The 20,177-nt window shown below is 40.2% G+C and overlaps 1 protein-coding gene across 1 annotated transcript in view; it reads left to right on the top strand.

Annotated features, from left to right (window-relative positions):
- Positions 1-81: 81 nt before the first annotated feature.
- Dstn (destrin, actin depolymerizing factor) overlaps positions 82-20,177 on the top strand; it is a 29,827-nt gene continuing 9,731 nt past the window's right edge. The window contains exon 1 of the mRNA XM_010634136.3: positions 82-223. Coding sequence (XP_010632438.1) covers positions 221-223 — 3 coding nt within the window. The 5' untranslated portion in view covers positions 82-220. The remainder of the gene's footprint in view (positions 224-20,177) is intronic.

Here is a 20,177-nt window from a genome sequence, read left to right as displayed (position 1 = left end):
CCCGGCTACCCCTGGGGCGGGGCGTTGCCGAGCCGGCCAGTCGTGTAGCAACGGCGAGCTGTGCGTGACGTGCGCAGGCGCATTTTGATCGAGGCGCGCGACCGCCCCTTAGTAGGCTCGCGGTGCCGCGTCGGCTCTGCGCTCGCTTTCCCTGTCCGGCTGCTGTGAGGAGGTTGTTCCACTCTTGTCTCCCTGAATCCCTGCGACCGCTGCGGCGAAGATGGTAAGTGAGAGGGAGCCCTGGGAGCGAACTGAGGCGGCTGGGAGAGGAGGGGCTTCCTGGCGCCGCTGGGTCGGGTTATGGGGGCGGGAGCCGCGACTCTGACCCGCGCCGGCCCTCAGCGCGACTGGCCGAGGTCGAGCGTCCCACCCGCCCGGGAAGCTGATCCGGGTCTGCACAGCAGGTGTGGGGCGGCGCTGGGAATCCAGCGACGGTCCCCTTCGGCGCGGGTTTCCGCAAAGCCATCGCTTGGTGACCCCTTCGCCTTTCCGTCTTGAAGTCTTTCCATCAATAAGGAAAATAAGGCCTTTATTGAACAACCCCAGAGGGCGGACCCTGGCCCGGTTAGGAACCGGGTGGCCTCGCCACCGCTTTGTTTGTCGTATCTGGCAATCAGCTTCCAGCAGCACTCTCTTACTTGTCAGCCTTGGCAGTGCCTGTTTTAACCCTTCCTTGTCTGATCCTTCCGTGTGTCGTTGAAAATTTTCTTTTATCTGTGAACAGTTTGGCTGGACCAGAATGTTGGAGTGTAAAGTGCGAGAGACAAATTTAAAAGCGTTTTAAAAACCCTTGTAAATATTCTAGTTATTTAAAAGTAAATGTGTTCACTGAATTGTAGATAATGAGATTTTACGTATGTTTTCTCCCTCGACACTGTCACTCTGCTGTAAAAGGGTTTTCTCAGCCAGGCCATAAGGTAGAACATTTTGTCACTTTCTGAAGTTGCACACTGTTACCATTTTTGGTCAATGATTTGCAGGCAAAGCCCTACCAGACTTTGGTAGAAATACTGCACTGTTCACTGTATCTGTCCACCTGGAAGCTGTTGGTACTGGTTTATCTGTATACAGAGTGTGCTTGTAGAGTAACTGTTGGTTTTCTTAGGGTAGTGCAACTTTCGAGAAGATTTCATTTGTGGAAGAAAAAGATTAGCCAGTAGTTTTTTGGTATCTGAGCATGTGTAATAGGGAGTTGATAGTCTGCTGCTTTGCAGCAAGCCACAGAGAGGATCAGCATCTTACTTCTTTTTAAGCGCTTTAAGATTTTAAATGTATGTACTACTTTATTCTAAGCCACTTTTAATATAAGGGCTTTGAGTTCTGGTAAACTAAGAACTGCAAGTACTTTTGAAGTGAACTGGAGTTCGCTGCAGGGTCTTGTTTGTTGTTGTTCTTTTTAGTTTCTAATATAGTACAGACTTTTGTTTGAAAATAGGACCAAACATTCTGACTTTAGTTACAGAATTTATCTTCTGTACTTCTATACATTCAAATAAAATGAAGAGAGAACCTTCCTTCCTGCTTCTTGGAGAGAGGGAGAAGTAAAAACTAAAGATGGTGGATTCTAAATACATTTCAAACTTGTTTACCTTATAGTAGTAGTTCAGAAAGCCCTTGCAAGCTACGTTTGTTTGGATGCTTGTAGAGAAAAAAGAGTTCAGAATAGTTTTTTTTGGTTTTTGTTTGTTTGTTTGTTTGTTTGTTTTTGGTACCAAGGATTGAGCCTTTCCATGGCGGTGCAGGCATCAGCACCACTGAACTAAATCCCCTGGCCCAGACTGGTCATTTTTAAAGGTTAGTCTTACATTTGGTCTTACAAGCAGAGCTATTCATTCCAGCTATTAGAAAATATTGTGAAAAGGGAGAGTTCCTTTATTATCCTAGATTCTAGGACTTTCTCTCTGTATTTGTAACTGTTTAGATTTGTTGGTTAGAAGCTTGGTGCCAAGTTTCTTCTTTTAACCCTAGGTTGAATTTTAACTGCTGGTGGGTATGGGTATTTTTTTGTTTTTTTGTTTTTTGGTTGGGTTCCCCCCCACTTTTTTTTTGTTGTTGTTGCTTGCATGTTTTTTGAGACAGGGTATCACTGTGTAATTGAGGCTGACTTTGAACTCACCGCTGTAGCCCCATCTGGTGTGAACTTGAAGTGACTCTCCAGCCTCCCAAGTGCTGGAATGCTGGGATTACTGAGGTGTCCCACTATGCTTGGTCAAGGGTGTGTTCTAAATTAGGAGAATTACTTCCTGGTATTCACCAGCTCCTCTAGAAGCATTTGGAATAAAACATTGAAACCAACTTTTAAAAACGCATCCTGGGCACTTTAAGATGAGAGTTCTTATTTTCAATGCCTCATTTTATAGTGCCCTCCCACCTCCTTTATGCATTCCACATAAAACTCTGTGTGTACTGGGTGTGCCGGTTCCCTTTATTTGTGCAGAGCTGTTTGCCAGCCCACCGTCAAGTTCCTAAGGTTGTTTGCTCAGTGGTTTTCTTGGCTATGGATTGTGACTCACAGGTAGAGCTGCCTAGCTCCTCTCATAAGGAAGGTGTTGCATTTGCAGTATAATTGGCTTAGGCTGAATTACAAATGGGTTTTAACACAAGAAAAAACTCTTTAACTTATGACATCCCAGTGAAGTGGGCTAGGCTCTTGTTCCTGTGCCTATTTAATATAAGAGAAAACAGATAGAAGGATTCTCAACTTGTGACCAGTTGCTTTTTCTGACTCCACACCAAGCTTTAAAATGATTTTTAAAACTCTGAACATTTTAAGGAGTAAAGTACACAGAATAAAGATTCCTTTGTATTAAAAAAAGGTTAATTTTTTTGCCATATTGCAGATTTTTAATGTTGCTGTTGCAGCTAAATACTAGTTTCCTCTAACCATTCCCTTCTCTCCCCAGAGGCAGCCAGTCTGGGGCCAAAGACATCATGTACTGGCCTATTAAGGCGATGATTTTATTCAGGCTGCTGCAGATTAGGAAAGCATTCATTAAGAAGAAATTTCTCTAACAAAAAGAAAGGAGACCTGGGTCATGTAAACCAGGGAGCCTTGAGAAGGATGGATGTGGCTCTCATTTTCGAGTGTAGGCAGACTTGGCCTTTGCAGTTATTTCCCAGAACACAGCCGGCAGTGAGGGTAGGCTGCTTTCCCATCATTGCTTTCCAGGAGTGTGGGGTTCGGGTGATTTCCAGTTGGCTAAAATTGATCCATGCCATTCTTGTCAGTAGTACGTGCTGTTAGCTACACATGTGTCTTTAGTAATAACACAATGCACTGATGTGTTTTTAAAATTTATATAGGGCTGGAGTATTTAGCTCAGTGGCACTGTGCCTGCCTTGCAAGCGCAAGGTCTTGAGTTTGATTCCCTGGTCCCCCCACCGATATATATGTAAATCTGTTTTGTGTCACCTTTTGTAGATTTTTAAAAATTAAAACTGTGTTTTTGGTTTTAGTTGTGGGTCTGGTTTTTAAAAACTATTGAATAGTATTCCATTTTATGACTATAAGTTTGTCTGTTCCCCTATTTATGGACATCTGGTCTTCTAAAACTTTTTGCAACAGGTGATTTCCACATCTCCCTGTATATTACTTCTCTAGGCCCAGTGCCTGTTTCTTCTTGGTGTTTGTGTAGAAGTGAAGCCTTGGATTGAAGGTTGGATGCATTTCCTACTCTGCTGGTTTGTTTACTTTGCATCTCATAGCTTATAGCCTGTTTTTCCATTTCTTTTTGCCTGGTGTTAGGAAACCTTAGTCCATGTGATGACTGTGAAGTGGTTTCTTCTTATTTTGATCTTCATTTACCTGATTAGTAGAGGGTTAACTTATTTCATGTTATTGAATCCCTTTGTCTTTGTGGTGCTGGTGATTGAACCTAGGGCCTCCTGCTGCCAAGTGAACAGTTTTATCATGGTGGAGCTACATGCCCAACTTAGTTTTTAGATGCATGATGCATCCTGTGAGCCTCACTTCATCTGTATTTACTTACATTAAAAACAACAACAGGAACATGATGGTCAGTGTTAGGACCTTATGAGGATGAATGTCCTCTACTCTGGTGTACAGGTTTCTTTCCAGGTCTCATAAGGTAGGTAACAGAAATTCGTCACTCTTCTCTCACCTGCCATTTTCTGGTTCCTGGTAGTGCAGACCATAGAGTGATTTAAGATGTAGTTCCTACTTAGCTGGGGTCCTGCAACTAACTCTTACTTGTCCTGTTCCCTGGACAGTTTATGAGCCAAAAACGTTAAACACAGAGAAAATGTGTGAGAGTGCTTGCTTTCTGCTCAGATTTGCTATGAACTAATTTTAAAAATAGAGCCTACTACTAAAAAACATGCCGAAGATTTAGCTCAGTGACCCTGCACCTGCCTTGCAAGCGCAAAATCCTGAGTTTGATCTCCAGTACCAAACATAAATAAATAAATGCAAACAAAGCAAATCATTTTGAGTTTTTCATAAACACAATTGTTTAAAATGGTGTTTAATGTTTAACTTAGTATCCAGGGGTACTCTGAACATTTGTTTTTATGCTAATGTAACTGTTGTCTTTCAATAATTAAATACTTTGAGATGAATATACTGTATTTGAGATTTGAAAAAGTCTTAAAGTCTTGAAAAATAGAACTTACATATAGATGGGTTGTTTTTAACTGCAGAGCAAAGGTATAGTCCCTGGGTAACCAGCTGTGCTCTTCTTATTGTGCTATCTGCTGTTTGTGTATATAAACCACACAGCATAATAAATTATGCATAATATTCTTCCCCATATTGCCCGTGAAAGTCGTATCCAGAGGTTTACATCTAATACTCAGAAATATAATTAATCGCAGTTTTTCTTCAGTCCTTGCCTCCTTTGTGTTGATATTAGAAGCCAGAAGTTTTTACTTGAAATTGAGCTTTTGAGCTGTGTCCTATTCGTATTTCTTAAAATTTTTGAGAAAGGTATAGGTTAGAAAAATAGGTTCTTTCATCTCAGTAATACTTTGAATGAACTTACACTACATCCATCAGAACCTGCTGTTCTAAGAGCCTTCATTGAATTTGGTAAGTTTTAGTCTTAAAGTTTTAGTAAGTTTTAGTTTTAAATTTAGTTTTAACTCTGACACTGAACTAGTCTTCTAGCAGCTGATGTCATGCTTCTGTGCTGTGTATTCTATTCCACAATTTGCTTTCTTATGTTAAACGTGAATAAATTTTAAATAATTTTTTTAAAAGTAATTGAAGTAAACAAAAAAATTTTGAACAATGAAATTAAAAATTAAGACTTCCCAATGATGAATGTAGCTATATTGTTTTCCTTAAATATACCAATAAACTTAATTTAAAAAAGCAAATCAAACAGCCAATACATACATGAAAGCTTATTAAATTAATTGTTAATGAAATACAAAAGCATAAACCTTAAAAATTAATAATAACAAGGTTGGGTACTAATATGTGTTCTGATAGAAATATGTATTATTTTAACAATTCTGTAGTACAACCTGGCAGCAATCAATAAAATAAGCCAAGAAATCCTTAGTCCTAAACAACTCACTGTTATAGCAGCTACTCATGGCAGGAAAAACACCTAAATAAATGATGAAATATCCCCCCCCAAAAAATAACCATTAAGACCTTAACCTTTAGTTGAATATATGGATAGGCTGAGAACTAGTTCTGTTGCAGTGTGGCATACTTGAGCTTGTTTTGTTTTTGGATCACATCAAAGGCAGACTGTTCCTTGCAACATTTTTACAATACCTTACAGGTTATTACTTGTTTACTTTCACAGAGAAGGACAGATGGGTTTCCTACCCTGTTTGTTTTTTTGAGACAGGGTCTTGCTACATTATATAGTTTAAGCTAACTTTGAACTCACTATGGAGCCCAGTCGAACTTCTGCCTCAGACCCTGGAGTGCAGGGATTACAGGTGTATGGCACCACCTTTGTCACTCTTATACTTATTCCCATCTGGCTTTGTAAATATAATTAGCCTTTATTTTTAAATGTTTTCACTTTATTGTTGGTATTCTCCTGTAACAGAGTTAAAGTTAATGATTGGGCAGATATATGTCAGACGTGTTCAGCTTCTTGGTATTTTTTGGTAGCGGGGATCAAACTCCCGTTCCTTGTGCTTGCAAGACAGGCGCTGGAACCACTGAGCCAAATCCCCAGCCCTTGTCCACCTTCTTTTGAGCACTCCTTAAGTCAGTTTTTGAACCTCAAGAGCTTTGAAGAATTCTCAAAGCATTGAAGCTTTGTTATAAGAATGTTAGTAATCTTAATTCCAGTGCTGTTAAATAGAAATAAACCAGGTGTGGTGGCACATGCCTGTAAACCCAGTGCTCAGGAATCTGAGGCAGGAGGATCCCTGCAAGTTCAAGGTCAGCCTGGGCTACATAGTGAGTTCAAGGCCATCCTGAGCTACATACAATAAACCCTATCCCAACAAACAAAATGCAAGCTGTGTATGTCCCTTAAAATTTTCTAGTACCCCATTAAAAAAGGAAAAGGTGAAGTTTATTTAAATCAATATATCTAAACTATTACATTATCTCTTTTTTTTTTGTACTGGGGATCGAACTTGGGTCCTTGTGCTTGCAATGCAGGTGGCGGAACCACTGAGCCAAATCCCTGGCCCACATTAACATTTAATTAGTATAAAAACTAAGGAGCAGTTTTACAGTCTTTTCTCTCAAATTGTTTGAAGTCCCATACATGTGTTCCACTGACAGCACATCTCAATTCAAACACTTTTATTGGACATACTTGATTTATATTTAGAGACCATAAAATTTATAGTCAAAAGTGGATTCACATATCCAAGTTGTTTCAGATATACTTAACAAATTTTCCAGTTAATAGCATTGAGACTTTTAATTGAAATTAGGTAAAATTAAAAATACAAATTCTCTGGCTGGGGATTTAGCTCAGTGGCACTACGCCTGCCTGTCAAGCAAGCATGAGGTCCTTTGTTCTATCCCCAGTACTACAAAAACAAAACAAAACAAAAAAACATTCTCAGCATACTGCCAACACTTAAAGGACTCACTGACTTACATATATTCATGGCCATCTTGTTGGAACAGCCTTACACTTTGTGACTTGGTCTGTTTACCTTGTAATGGGAACCAGCACTTTGGTTCTCTGTATTTCTGCATGGTGCTGAGTTAGCATATGGATTTTACATCATACATTAAGATATTTTGTGGAACTAGATTTGAGCTCTTTCAGTATTAGTGAGGACAAATGATGCTGAGTGAACCCGAGTGAGCAGTGCTTGAGAGGGTTTTCTTACTTATGACAAAGGGCATTTTCCCATGGAGTTTGATTACTTCTGTTCCACATGCTTTTAAAACATGCAACGGGAAATTGAGATTTAAATACTGGACTAATAGAATAGGACTTTGCTGTGTATCCTGCATTAAATTCAATTTGAGTCTGACATTGAAAATCTTTCAAGGTCAGTGAGGCAAGTACTGTTAGAGTAATGCCTTTGAGACGATTCTGGTATACAGAACCCCCTCAGTAAAAGCCAGCTTTCCTCCTCACCTTGAAAATGTAGCTGGCAGGTAGTTGATGCTCATTGAAGCATCCTGAACCATAGAAAGGCAGCACTTGAAAGCCTAACCAAAAAAAAAAAAAAAAGAAGAAGAGGAAGAGGAGGAAGTAATGCTATCTTAGGTGACTTACAAGTATTTACTGTGTGTCAGGCATTCTTACCTTCTCTAATTGAATCCTTACAGCAGTGGTGTTGCTATCATTCCTATTAAACCATCCTGACAAATGATTGAGAGCATGGGCTTGCAGTCTGGACTGCCAAGACACTTTGAATTTTTGCTGCTTATTGTCTGATCTTATTTGAATTACTGGCTGTTTTGGGCCTAGATTTTATTGCTCTTCAATGTAAAAATGGTACTAATGGCCACCATCACAACAGTATGGGTGATGCACTTGAAGGAGGACCTGGCACACAGCAAAATTCTTGTCACTGTTGGTTAAAATAGTATTAAATGATGGCAACCTTTGAGCTAGTGAGATATTAATACCTTTCTCATTATTTGCTATATTAATGGGAAAACCCCAAATCACTAACTTTGAAAAGTGACTTCAGCCTAGCTGATCACAAGGCAGCTAAATCTTTCAGCTGTCAGCTGTGGCAGTCCTCCCTGACCTGAGGCCACCTTCCAGTCACCTCCTCTCCTACCCAGTTACTCATTCCTTATCCAAATGCGGGGAGCTTGCTGCTGGTATAGCATAGATCACACAGCATTTCTTGCCTTTGCACAGTAGCTCTGCCTGAGGATGGCTTTGGAATAGTTGTAAGTTCTTCTTGATCTTTATATCCTGTGTTCACTTTTAGATCATCTTCGTGCCAGTGTGTGCTTTGATAATTGTAGATCAAAACAAAAGGATGGGAAAAGAATACAATAGAACATGTTTCAATTGTTATTTTTTAAAATTAATGCTTGGAATGAACTTTTGAGTTTTCAGATGACTGGAATTTTTTTTTTTTAAACTGGTTACAAGCCGGGCCTGGTGGTGCACACCTGTAATCCCAGCACTCGGGAAGCTGAGGCAGGAGGATCGCTGTGAGTTCCAGACCAGCCTGGGCTACACAGTGAGTTCCAGGTCAGTCTCACCTACATAGTGAGACCCTGTCTCAAAAAACAAAAAAACCAAAAAAAAAAAAAGAAAAAAATAAAACTGGTTACAAACAGGAGCAAACCTGGACTCTTTACTCACCATTTTAATACTGTTGCCAGCTATAACATTAAAATCTGCACACATGAGAAAGTGGGAAAAAGTCCCAAAATGCACTAGCTTTGCTAAAAGAATGTTCTGACTAAGGATTACTACGGTTAACATTGCTATAGTAAAAACAATGGCAAACAGGGATTTGGCACTACATTTACAAAATAAAAGCATGCAGTATTATTATATTTTAGATGTCTCCCTACAAAAAAGGCCATGAAGATGTAAAACAAGGGGCAAGCTGTACTGAGACAAGCAAAAATCAAAGTGGTTAATTTAGTAGTAATGTAGCCGCAAAGTCACTGGTTCTGTTTGGAATTTAGCAATTTGCATTTCTGATTGACGGCTGCCCTGATGTGTCTTTAGACTTGAATTTTGATAGAAAAATATCTTGGCTTCCACTCTTAGGTATATTTCTCCTGATGCAATTAATAGAGATTCAAACACAGTTCTGCAGTGCCTTCAATGTTCAGAACATTAGTCATTTATTCATCAAATATATGAGGGCTTGTTTTATGCCAAGAACTAACCCATACACTGAGGAAAGAAAGTTTGAAGTTAGCATTCTAAAGTGGGAGAAAAGACAGAAACAAGGAAGATGAAATCATGCATAGAAGCAAGAAGTAGTTGGTATGAAGTAAGCTGAGCAGTAGGGAGTTCAGAGAGTTGGCCTTTGCGGCTGAAACTGTCAAAAGAAGTTCCTGAGTCGGTGGCCCTTGAGTGAGGTAGACTTGCATGGCACAACGTGGAAAGATCACTTCAGGAGGAACTGAAAGGTCAGGAGGAGCAGTGTGCATGACATATGCCAAGGACAGAATAGGCATGTGTGGCAAGAATTCAATGAATAAGAGGGGAAAGTAGGAAATGTGCCGTAGGCAAAAATTAGACCAGGAAAGGCAGTTAGACCAAAGACAAGAATTGGGGGTGGGGGTCTGGTTTGGTTTTTTGTTTGTTTTTGAGTTGTAGTCTGTGAAGTTGAGGCTGACCTTGATTCACTGTGCAGCCTAGGCTGCTGGCCTTAACGTCATGGTGATCCTCGTGCCTCAGCCTCAGTGCTGGAATTAGAGGCAGTGAAAGGGGAGAATTTGAATTTTGTCAGTAGTGGAGCTAGTGAGAGGTGGTTAGAATGTGTATGTGCTTTGGGTGTGGAGCTTTGCTTAATTCTGATTATTTGGATGTGTGGCACAAGGGGAAGCATGAGGTGGCTCCCAAGGTGTGGACTAGAGCTGCTTGGTTCATGGTGGTGCAGTAGATGTTCTTTAAACTGTGTGATACGTTTATAAAGATTTCACAGTGTAGGGCTGGGGATTTAGCTCAGTGGTTCTGCCACCAGCCTTGCAAGCGCAAAGGTCCTGAGTTCGATCCCTGGTACCAAAAAAAAAAAAACAAAAAAAAGATTTCACAATGTATATTGTGTCTTTATACATTTTGTCTGACTTATCTTAAATTTAAAATACTTTGCTATGTAAATCTTACCAGTTATTAAACAGTTTTTTTGGGGGGGTATGTGTTTCTGGATCACGAGACGGGAAGCCCATCTTTCGCTGTTGTGTTAGGACAAGGCATTTTTGTGCTCTGCCTTCTGTGCAGTACAGAGGAGTCAGTATGATACTGCTGGGACTACACAAATGCACTGCGTTAGATGGTATTGATCATGGTTGCCCTGCTGAATAGTCACATGCAGTAAAATAAAATAAAATAATTTATGAAAAGGAAAAAACAAATAGAAGTTCTTAGAACTTTGAAGAATATTGATGCAAAAATGTTACTGATCTTTTAATTTTGTTTCTGATTATAAGAGTGTAATATATCCATTATAGAATATTAAAATGAGTGTTCTGGTGGCACAGTTGTTTAACACACAGTACTTATAGAACATTAAGAAAAAGTTGAGTTATCATAGCAGTTTCTGCTGAAATATGAACATTTGCCACATTTTATTTTGGGCCATCATATTTGTAATTTTTAGTTGCCTTCTAGGAATAACAAAGGTTCAACAATGCACAAGGCAAAGTCCCTGTCTTTGTGAAGTATGCATTGGAATGGGGAAAACAGTTGAAAAGAAAGTCAGCAAAGGAATGAGATGTAATAGCTTTTATACATGCTATGGTGGAAATAGAGGACGAGAGTGAGTGTGAGAACTGCCAGTACAGTGTTTCTCACACACTGAATCCGTCTGTAAGGATATGGCTTTATTTCCCATGTCTCAATGTGACAAGAGTGCCATAAGGGAGGAGGAGATGGTGTTTTCAGTAGATAGTGCTGGGGCAACTGGATATCCACAGGCAAACGAATGAATTTGCATTTCTGCTTTTCACTGTATGCAAAATTTAACTCAGAAAGGGTCATACAGCTACCTGTAAGAACAAAAGCTATAAAACTCTGTCTTACTTTTCCTGTTGCTGAGACAAAATACCTGACATCCAGCGTTAAAAGGAAAATTTTATTTAGCTCACAGTTTGTAGAGGTTTCAGTCCGTAATTGGCTGGCTCCAAGGCAGGGTGGCATTGCAGAAGAGAAACAGTTTGTGGTGGGCAGAGGGTAGCAAAGCAACAAGAGACGACAAAAGCTTTTCTATCCAGGCTACTTAGGGTAGGTAGCACTCATACACTCTGATCCAACCGACTCTGAAAGGTCCCACCTATGACTGCATGAGCTTTGGGGGGACATCTAGACACAAGCTATAACAAACTAAGAGTAAAAAATAGGTGTAATCTTTGCGAACTTGTTTGTTAAGAAAATTTCCTGACATTTCTAGGTGCCTGACACTTAAAGCACAAGCAGCACAAGAAAAAAAAATAGGTAAATTAGACTTTGTTAGAATTTTAAATTTGGGAGCATTAAAGAATACCACGGAAGCTGAGCGTGGTGGCACAGGCCTGTAATCCTAGCACTCGGGAGGCTGAGGCAGGAAGATCACTGTGCGTTTGAGACCAGCCTGGGCTACATAGTGAGACCCTGTCTCAAAAAACAACTACAACAAAAGAATACCATGGAGGGAGTGAAAAGACAGCTCACAGAGCAGGAGAAAACACTCGCAGACCATCTAACAGGGAACTTGTATATAGAATATATAAAGGAGTCTTAACAGCTGTACAACAAAGACCAGTCAGAGAGGCACAAGTATTGGAAATGATATTTCTAAAGGTATACAGGTGCTGGTAAGCACATGAAAAAGAGCTTACCATCATTAGCTGTTAGGACAATGTGAGGAAAACCCACAGTGAAATATTGCTGCTCACCCTTGAGGCTGGCTGTAAGGAATCGTGCTGCAGCAAACCTTGGCAAGGCTGTGGAGTTGGGACCTCAGTCATTGTGGGGGCATAGTGATTTTGGAAAAGTTTGGCCATTCCTCAAAGTTACAACCCAGCTATTACACTCCTACTTATATACCCAAGTGAAGTGAAAACATGCAAATACAAAAACCTCGTATACCAATGTTCACAGTAGCATTATTCATAATCGCCAGAAAGTGGGAATGACCCAGTGTCCATCATCTAATGGTTGGATAAAGAGAATACAGTATAGTAGTATATCTGCACAATAGAATATTGTTTGGCAATAAAAAGAAATGAAGTACTGATACTTGCTACAATATGAGCGAAACCTTGAAAATGTGTGAACGAAAATTAGTCACAAAAGAGTACATACTACATGATTCTATTTATAAGAAATGTCCAGAATAAGATCCATAGAGATAGAAAATAAATTGTTTTGTATTTTTGAGACAGTGCCTTGTGTAATTCAGCCTGGCCTTGAACTCCCACTAATCCTCCTGCCTCAGCCTCTAGAGTGCTAGGATTATAAGTGTGTGCCACCATACCCAGCTTGGGACAGAAAATAAATAAATGGCTGGCTAGGTGTAGGTGCATGGGAGTGGGAAAGAGGAGTGACTGCTAATGGATGTGATTCAGAGTGTTCTAAAATGAGGTTATGGTGACAGATGACAGCCTTGTGAATACTATACTAAAACCCGAACCTACATTTAAATGGGAGAATGAGATGGTGCAGAGAATATATCTATAAAAATGATTTCATTTATTTAAGTGTCATGCATGTCCAATGATACTAAATCATCCCCATGCTAAATTTAAGTCTTTAGTAAGAAATACTCTGTCCTCTTTATCATATTTTTATTTTGTTTTGTTTTGTTTTTTTGAGACGGAATCTCACTATGTAGTCAAGCCCGGCCTTGAACTTGCTATGTAGCCAAGGGTGGTCTTGAACTCTAGGCAATCTTCCTGCCTCAGCCTCCCCAGTGCTGGGATAAAGGCTTGCATCACCAGGTCTTTATATATATATATGCCTTTCATATATATTTTTTGTGTGCATTTACATTTTTTCAAAGTTCTGGGTAAGAAATCACTGAATCAGAAAGCTGTGTGTGTAGTGCGCAGCAAAAGAAATAGTAGGGTGAAGAAGTAACTCATAAAACTGGAAGAAAAAATATTTCCAAACTATTCACCCAACAAAGGGGTTAACATCCAGAATATATTAGGAACTCAAACCAGAAATCTGATTTTAAAATGGGCAAATAATCTGAAGAAACATTTCTCAAAAGAAGATAGACAAATGACCAGCAAGTCTATGAAAATATGCTCAATAACACTAACCAGGAAAATGCAAATCAAAACCCCAGTGAGATATTATCTCAACCCAGGTAGAATTGCTATTGTCAGGAAGACCAAAAGATAACAAATAGTGATGAGCGGGACTAGGGAAGATAAAATCACATATTTCCACTGTTAGAGAAAATAATTATAAAACTTTCCTTTTCTCTGTATTGTTTGCAAAATTGAGATTGCACTGTACATATATGACTCTTACCTTTTCTCACTTAAATCATAGATATCTCCCTGTCATTAAAAAATGTCCATAAACATGATTTTACAGCTACATCAAACTGTCCTGTTGATATACTAAAATTATTTTTCTGTTCTTTTTAAATTTATTTGTGCTGTCTGGTTTTTAGTATTATGTATATTATTTCCCTATAATTTCTTAGAGGTAGAGTTCTGGGACTTTAAAGTAGTAAAAAATGCAAATAATTTCAAGGCTCTTGATGTAAATGGCTAAATCATTTTCTAAAAGGTCCTAGTGAGTAATAGGGTTGCCTGTGGTGGATGAGGAATGTGAAAAAGTGTTGATTCAGAAAATAAAGGTGTTTTTAATGCTTTTCACAAAAATGTACTTTATCTTGTAGGTGCTTGGGATTTGATAAAAACCTAATTATCACAGTACTGGAGACTGGTGAAAGGGATTAGATTTGAAATACACATTTAAGGAGGAATTGGTAGGGCTTAGGAACTGGGCTGGACCATGAAACTGGCCTATCAGTTACCCAACATTGTCAGATCTTTTTCCTGACTTAGATTCATTGATGTGCTGGCTTAGCCATCTAAATGGTAAAGGCAAGTTGTTAAACCAAGGAGAATCCTTTTAGCTTATTGCTTGTTGGCTATGTTTTTCTCGAAGAGCCGAATATTTTTTATATTGTTGCCTTTGAAATAAAGATTAGATGTATAATTTTCCATTCAGGATAATTTACATAAAATATAATTCACCCTTTTAGTGTAAGTCCTGTAAATTTTGGCAAATGTGTACCGTTTTGCAACTATTACTATAATCACAATACAGAATATTTCCTCCACCCCAGAGGACTTCCACTCCTAAGCCCTCCACTGACCCCCAGGAATCACTGATCTTTATTTCCCCAGGGGTTTCACCTTTGCAAGAATGGCTTACAGATGGTTGTACAGCTGTTTGTGTCAAGTCTGGCATCTTTTCACTTGGTGTAAGGCATTTGCTTCTGTAGTTCTTTTTTATTGCTTGGTAGTAGTCCCTTTCTCAGCAGAGGGGTATGTGCTCCTTTTCAATTTGTTTGAAAACTTGGCAGTACTCTTACTGTTTCTATTACAAACAGTTGACATAATGGTAGTACATATCTATGGAGTATGGTGATAATTTGATGTGTGTATACAGTGTGTTATGATCAAGACAGGACAATTAGCATTTCTCTCTCCTTAAACACTTAGCATTTCCTTGGGTTGGGAACCTTCAGTCTCCTTCAGTAAAATATGTAATAACATTTTCATTAACCATAGTCACACTTCTGTGCTGTAGAACACTAGAATTTATTATTCCTGTAACTCTGCTTTGCTGTCCATTCTCCATCCTCCCTTCCTTGCCTTTGGTAATCACCGTTCTCTGTGTGTATGAGACCAACTTTTGAAGCTTCCACATATGAGCAAGAACATAGTCATCATTTTATTGGATGACTTCTAGTTCTGTCCATATTACTGCAAATGACAGGACTGTCTTTGTTTTGTTACGGGGGCTCGAACTGTGGACCTTGTGCTTATGAGGCAGGCGGCGGAATCACTGAGCTAACTAAATCCCTGGCCCCAGGACTTTGTTTTTCCTTTATATTATATTCCATTGTGTTTGCATGCCCAAGTCTTCTTGAGTCATCTGTGATGAATACCTTAGTTGGTTTCATAGCTCAGCTGTCAGGAAGAGTGTGGCAATAAACACAGGAATAAAAGTAGCACCTTGATAAGCTTATTTCATTTCTTTTGGCTATGTAACCAGCATGGGGCAGCTACATTGTAATGATTTTATTTTATTTTTTGTGCAGGAACTGTCACTCAGTTTTGTGTAATTGCTGTACCTGTACTGCCTGTGTTACTCTGTCTCTGCATCCTTGGCAGCTTTTATTTATTGTTATTTTCATGATAGCCATTCTGAGTGTTGTAATGCCTTCTCATGGTTTTGATTTGTATTTCCCTGATTAGTGATGTTGAGCATTTTTTTCATATAGTTGGCCATGGGTATATCTTTTTGTTTCCAGATCTTTTACCCCTTCCTAAATCAGATTATTTTGGCTCTTTCTCTTATGGTCTTTCTTTTTTGCTCTTGTTTGTTCTGATTTTAGATGAAATAATTCCAGCCTTTCCCCATTCAGCATGATGTTGGCTGTGGGTTGTCAACATAGCTTTTACTGCATTACAGTACATTCCTTCTCTACCTAATTTGTTGAGGGATTTTGTCATGAAGGGATATTGGATTTATTGCATTTATTAAATTCAACAGTGAAGAAAGGGCAGTAGGTGGCCATGTATAACTCAGTGCTATGACACTCCCTACCAGCACATCCTTGAAGGCTGACCAAAGTCCCCACCAAGCTATTAACAGTGCCCTCTTGAGGTGACAACCAGGACCACCCATGGCTATTAAGCACTTGAAATGCACCTGTCAGATTGAGGAACCGAATTTTAATTTTATTTTAAATAATTTAACATACAGTAACACAAGTAACTCTTAACACATTTTTAGGGTGAATGAATGTGTAATATTTTTAACTTACTTTTCTGCCTTGGAAAGTAAGGTATTTAACTTTACTGACATAAGTCCTGAGGTATTCTGCCTAATGACAGAGTAATGTCACCAAGGGCAAGGATTTCAAATCAAGTTTTCCAGAGTAATTATGCGGTTGACTCTGGGGCAAGGGAGCAACTTTGGGGGAAATTCAGGTAGACTTACGTACATATACTAAGTGTTAATTTGAAGATCAAAATGAAGAATGGCTAAAATGTTTCATGAAGAATTTAACTTGTAAGCAAAGACTTACATAACTAGAGTTTTTTTTCTTTTTCCCTTGAGGAAAAACTACAACTTTGACTACTGGAGAAATGAAAGGCTGAATTTTAAGTGCAATATAATAACAATAAAGGCAACTTGTCTGGGAATGTATTTATTTTTTAAATGAATTGAGAAAATCAAATATGGATTTTTAAAAGATGGCCAAATTCTCCTTCCTTATAAACAGAATTCATTTGGAACATTTAGCCTTAGGAGACCTTTTTATCCAAAGAGAGTGTGTACACAGGGTTGAATCAGATGTGCTCAGATCTTCTAACTTGAGCAAGTTGTAGCTTGCTTCTGTAGCCTGAGTTTCATTGGCTATAAAATGTCAGTTGTGGTGCTGTTAACTCAAGAGGCTGGTGAAACAGCACACAGAATAGCAGTGGTGCTGGTCAGTAAGCAAAGACTGATTATTATTAACCAGGAAACTTGCTGTATATCTTCAGCTCTTTCTCGTTACCAGTATGACCAAGTTTTGCTAAAGCCCTTGGTAATGGAAAGTTATGGATCAAGAAACTCAACACATTTCTGTATTGTCCAGAACGATGAACCAGAAACCACCTGACATGTGTTGCGTAACTCTTCCATCCGATGACTGCTAAGTAGGTAAATGACATAGTTGTGCACCAAGAATGATGAGGAGTGCCCTCGGAAGACTGTAAGTTACAGGGCCCTTACCATTCGTCTGGACACAGTTGCCTGTCCCTGCTGTTCAGCGTCCATCCTCGCATAGGATCACTTTGGGGCCCTTGCATAAAGCACTTCTTGCTCTGGTCCTGTTTGTTGTCACCCTTGATGTTCAGAGGTGCCTGCTGTTAGAACTCACATCCCAGATATTTTGTTGTTCCATTCCTTCTTTTTCTATTGATTCTTGTACAGGGAGTGTTGTAAATAAAAAAATTAATTGTGAACCCCAATTTTAACTCCCTGATTTCTTTGAGAAGTTACTAAGATGAGAAAAGGACCCAACAATTGTTTTCTGCCAGTTGTTTGTAAATTTGAAATTATGCTACGTATCTGTAATACAGTATCCTACTTTCAAATAACTTCAGACTTTTTTAGCTTAGGAAAATAATTTCCATTATCTATTTATTTACTTGGTTGTTTTTGCAACAGGATATTACTGTGTAGTCCAGGCTGGTCTTCAACTTTTACTGTATAATCTAGGCTGGCCTTGAAATCAGAGCAACCCTCCTACCTCAGCCTCCTGAGTGCTGGGATTATGCCACCATGCCTGGTGGGAAATTCATTTTAAAAAGTAATTTTCCTAGGTAGTTAAGATAGCTCTTATTCCTATTTTCTCTAATTAAGATTAGGTAAAATGTAGTTGGTTTTAACTATGCAGCCAAGACCTGGTGTCCTCCTTAGAAGTTAGCACTATAAAAGTAGACCACTGTGCCTGACATTTTGGCTTAGGATAAATAAACCATGTTAGCCTTTGTGTTAACTTTTTAGTATATGTGCTGCTGAAGCAAGCACTGTGTTAACTTTTTAGACTGGTGTAAAAATTGCTTACAAAAATCAAATCTGTATTTCAGAAATCACCTTCCTGTAGTAGAAGAGTGTGAATGACCTTTTTAGTCTTGTGTTTTCAGTGTTTGCACTCAGCATCACACTTCTCTTTCTCTTAGCAGCAGTGTTATTTAAGCCGAGTGAGTGCTGCATGCTGGTTCAGTCTCTGGAGCAGGGTTTATAAATGCTGTGCAGCAGACATACAGAGGATGAGAGGCACTGGACTCCACAGAGACTCAAAAGGTTGTAGTCAGTGAAGGTGCACCAGGGGCTTCAATGGCAGCAGCTATTTGGGCCTGGGGTGGAGCTCTGAGTGTGGTGTTTTTCTCCTGTGCTCACTGGTACAGGATGTGGGGAAATGCTCTCTCTTTCTAAGGTTCTCAGAGCTCAGAGATACCAGTGTATTTTTCTTTCCTGCTGTGCAGGTGGTCTCAGTGCTACATTTAGAGTGTTAGTGTCCCTTATTGGTCTTCACTGTTAAAACTGTATTTGAGTTTCAATGATTTTTACCCGTGGGCAAAGAAACAGATACAGCAGTAGGCTAAAATTGTCATAGTTCATGAAATTTTAGCACTGGTGGTCCTTTCCTGGATCAGACTGTGAATGGAGACACTGGACTCCACCCTAGATGTTGTGAGTCAGCATCTGTGACAGCTGCAGATGTTTCCTGCACATGGTGACCAGGATGAGCTGGTCTCCTGCACGCCTAGATCCCAACTGAAGGAGCCCATGTAATGCAGGGAGGCCCAGGCATCAGCCAGACAGCAGAGGGCCTTAGGTGGGCCAGGCGCATTGCTTGGATTTCAGTGTCTCCTTTGGTCTTCAAGAGGTTAACAAACTTAAGTGTGATTCCTTAAGGACTGTTTTATCTTCCTTCTATCCCATGATTGATCTTTCCCTGCCACAATTTCTGTGGGAGCTCCTAGAGGACAGGGAAGTGTCTGTTTGTAGGAGAGAAGAGAAGTGAACCAGGGCCATGGGTAGCAGGGACAGGGGTAGGGAGGAGCCTGATGGTTCCTTCAGGCTCAGTCTCCTGGCCTGGCTTCAGTGTGGCCACATCCAAGAACCCTCACTTCTTCCATGTCACTGTGATTTCCAGACTGTATTGTGCTTGAACCTTGGAGAAAAGGTTTTAAGAATACTTGAGTCTAATGCGTGCTTCTCCTCAGGGCTCTAACTCTTTTTGCAGGCAGGGTGTAGGATTCTATGTACTGGTCATGAAGAATCATGCCATTCCACTGCCCAGGGTAAGGGTTAGCACCTGGCCTAGTTATCAGCCTCCTGCTCTGTACCCTGCTCCCTCCTTCCTCTCCTGGGTACAGTGATTGTGAGGACACCTGATTGTTCTGGTGCTGGCTGGGCACCCCCTTCTCGGTCCACTGCCCAGGAAGGCCTCTGCCTCCCCCTCACTGCTGAATTGGCTCTAGCTGCTGCTGTACTCCTTTGCCTGGCTTCTTGTACTTTCCAAAGGCACAGCTCTGGTGGTTTTACTTTTTAATCTAGTCCTCATTTGGAAGCTCCAAACCTCAGGAGGAAAAGGTCTTCCCTTTTCATGTCTCCTGTTTGAGCTGACTCTTCATATCCTTCTAGTCCCTGTGTTCTGCTGTGCTCTAAGTCAGCTTCTCCGTTGTCCGCCAAATGTCCTTACATTTGAGGCTCTCTCTGCCTGCTCTGACCTCACCCCAGAAATGTTCTCCTGAGTATTGAAGGCTTTTCAGTGTTTGGCTGTAAAACATGTGGCACAGGCAAGTTTCTGCAGTTAAAACAGCATTCAAGATTTGGATTCAGCTTTCCCTGTTCTCATCCCCATTAGTCATCCTACATGTCTTTGCCTCTTCAGTGCCTGGGTCCCTAGCTTTTGCCCTGGACTTGGACCCCTGTTCCCTCAACTGTTCAGGGGCTGCCAAGTCCAGAGGACTCCTGTTGGTCATTCATTCTTCCAATTCTGCAGGGTCATTTGCTTCCCTTTCACATTCTTCCTGTTGGCTTCTAGGATACCGTTGTTTCCCTTCTTTTCCTTATCTTCCTGTGATTTCTTCTTAGTCTCTTCAGCTGGTTTTTGGCTGGTTGCAGTTGCATCCTATAATGTTGACAGCTTTGTTATGAGAGTCTTTGTTGTGGCTCCATGCCCATTGCTCCTCTCCTCCAGAGGTTGTTCAGCTTCACGGCAGACTGGACTGACTTGTGTCTCCAGGTCACCATTGGCAGCATTCGGAATCACCTTTGGGGCTGTGCCTTGGCATCTCACCCAGCTGTAGTGGCTGCCTCTGCCCCTCCCCC

This window comes from Fukomys damarensis, unplaced genomic scaffold (genome assembly GCF_012274545.1).
Source record: "Fukomys damarensis isolate Sample0158 unplaced genomic scaffold, DMR_v1.0_HiC HiC_scaffold_7, whole genome shotgun sequence".
Lineage (NCBI taxonomy): Eukaryota > Metazoa > Chordata > Mammalia > Rodentia > Bathyergidae > Fukomys > Fukomys damarensis.
The sequence above is the reverse complement of the archived record's forward strand: the minus strand, read 5'-3'. Positions and strand labels throughout refer to the sequence as shown.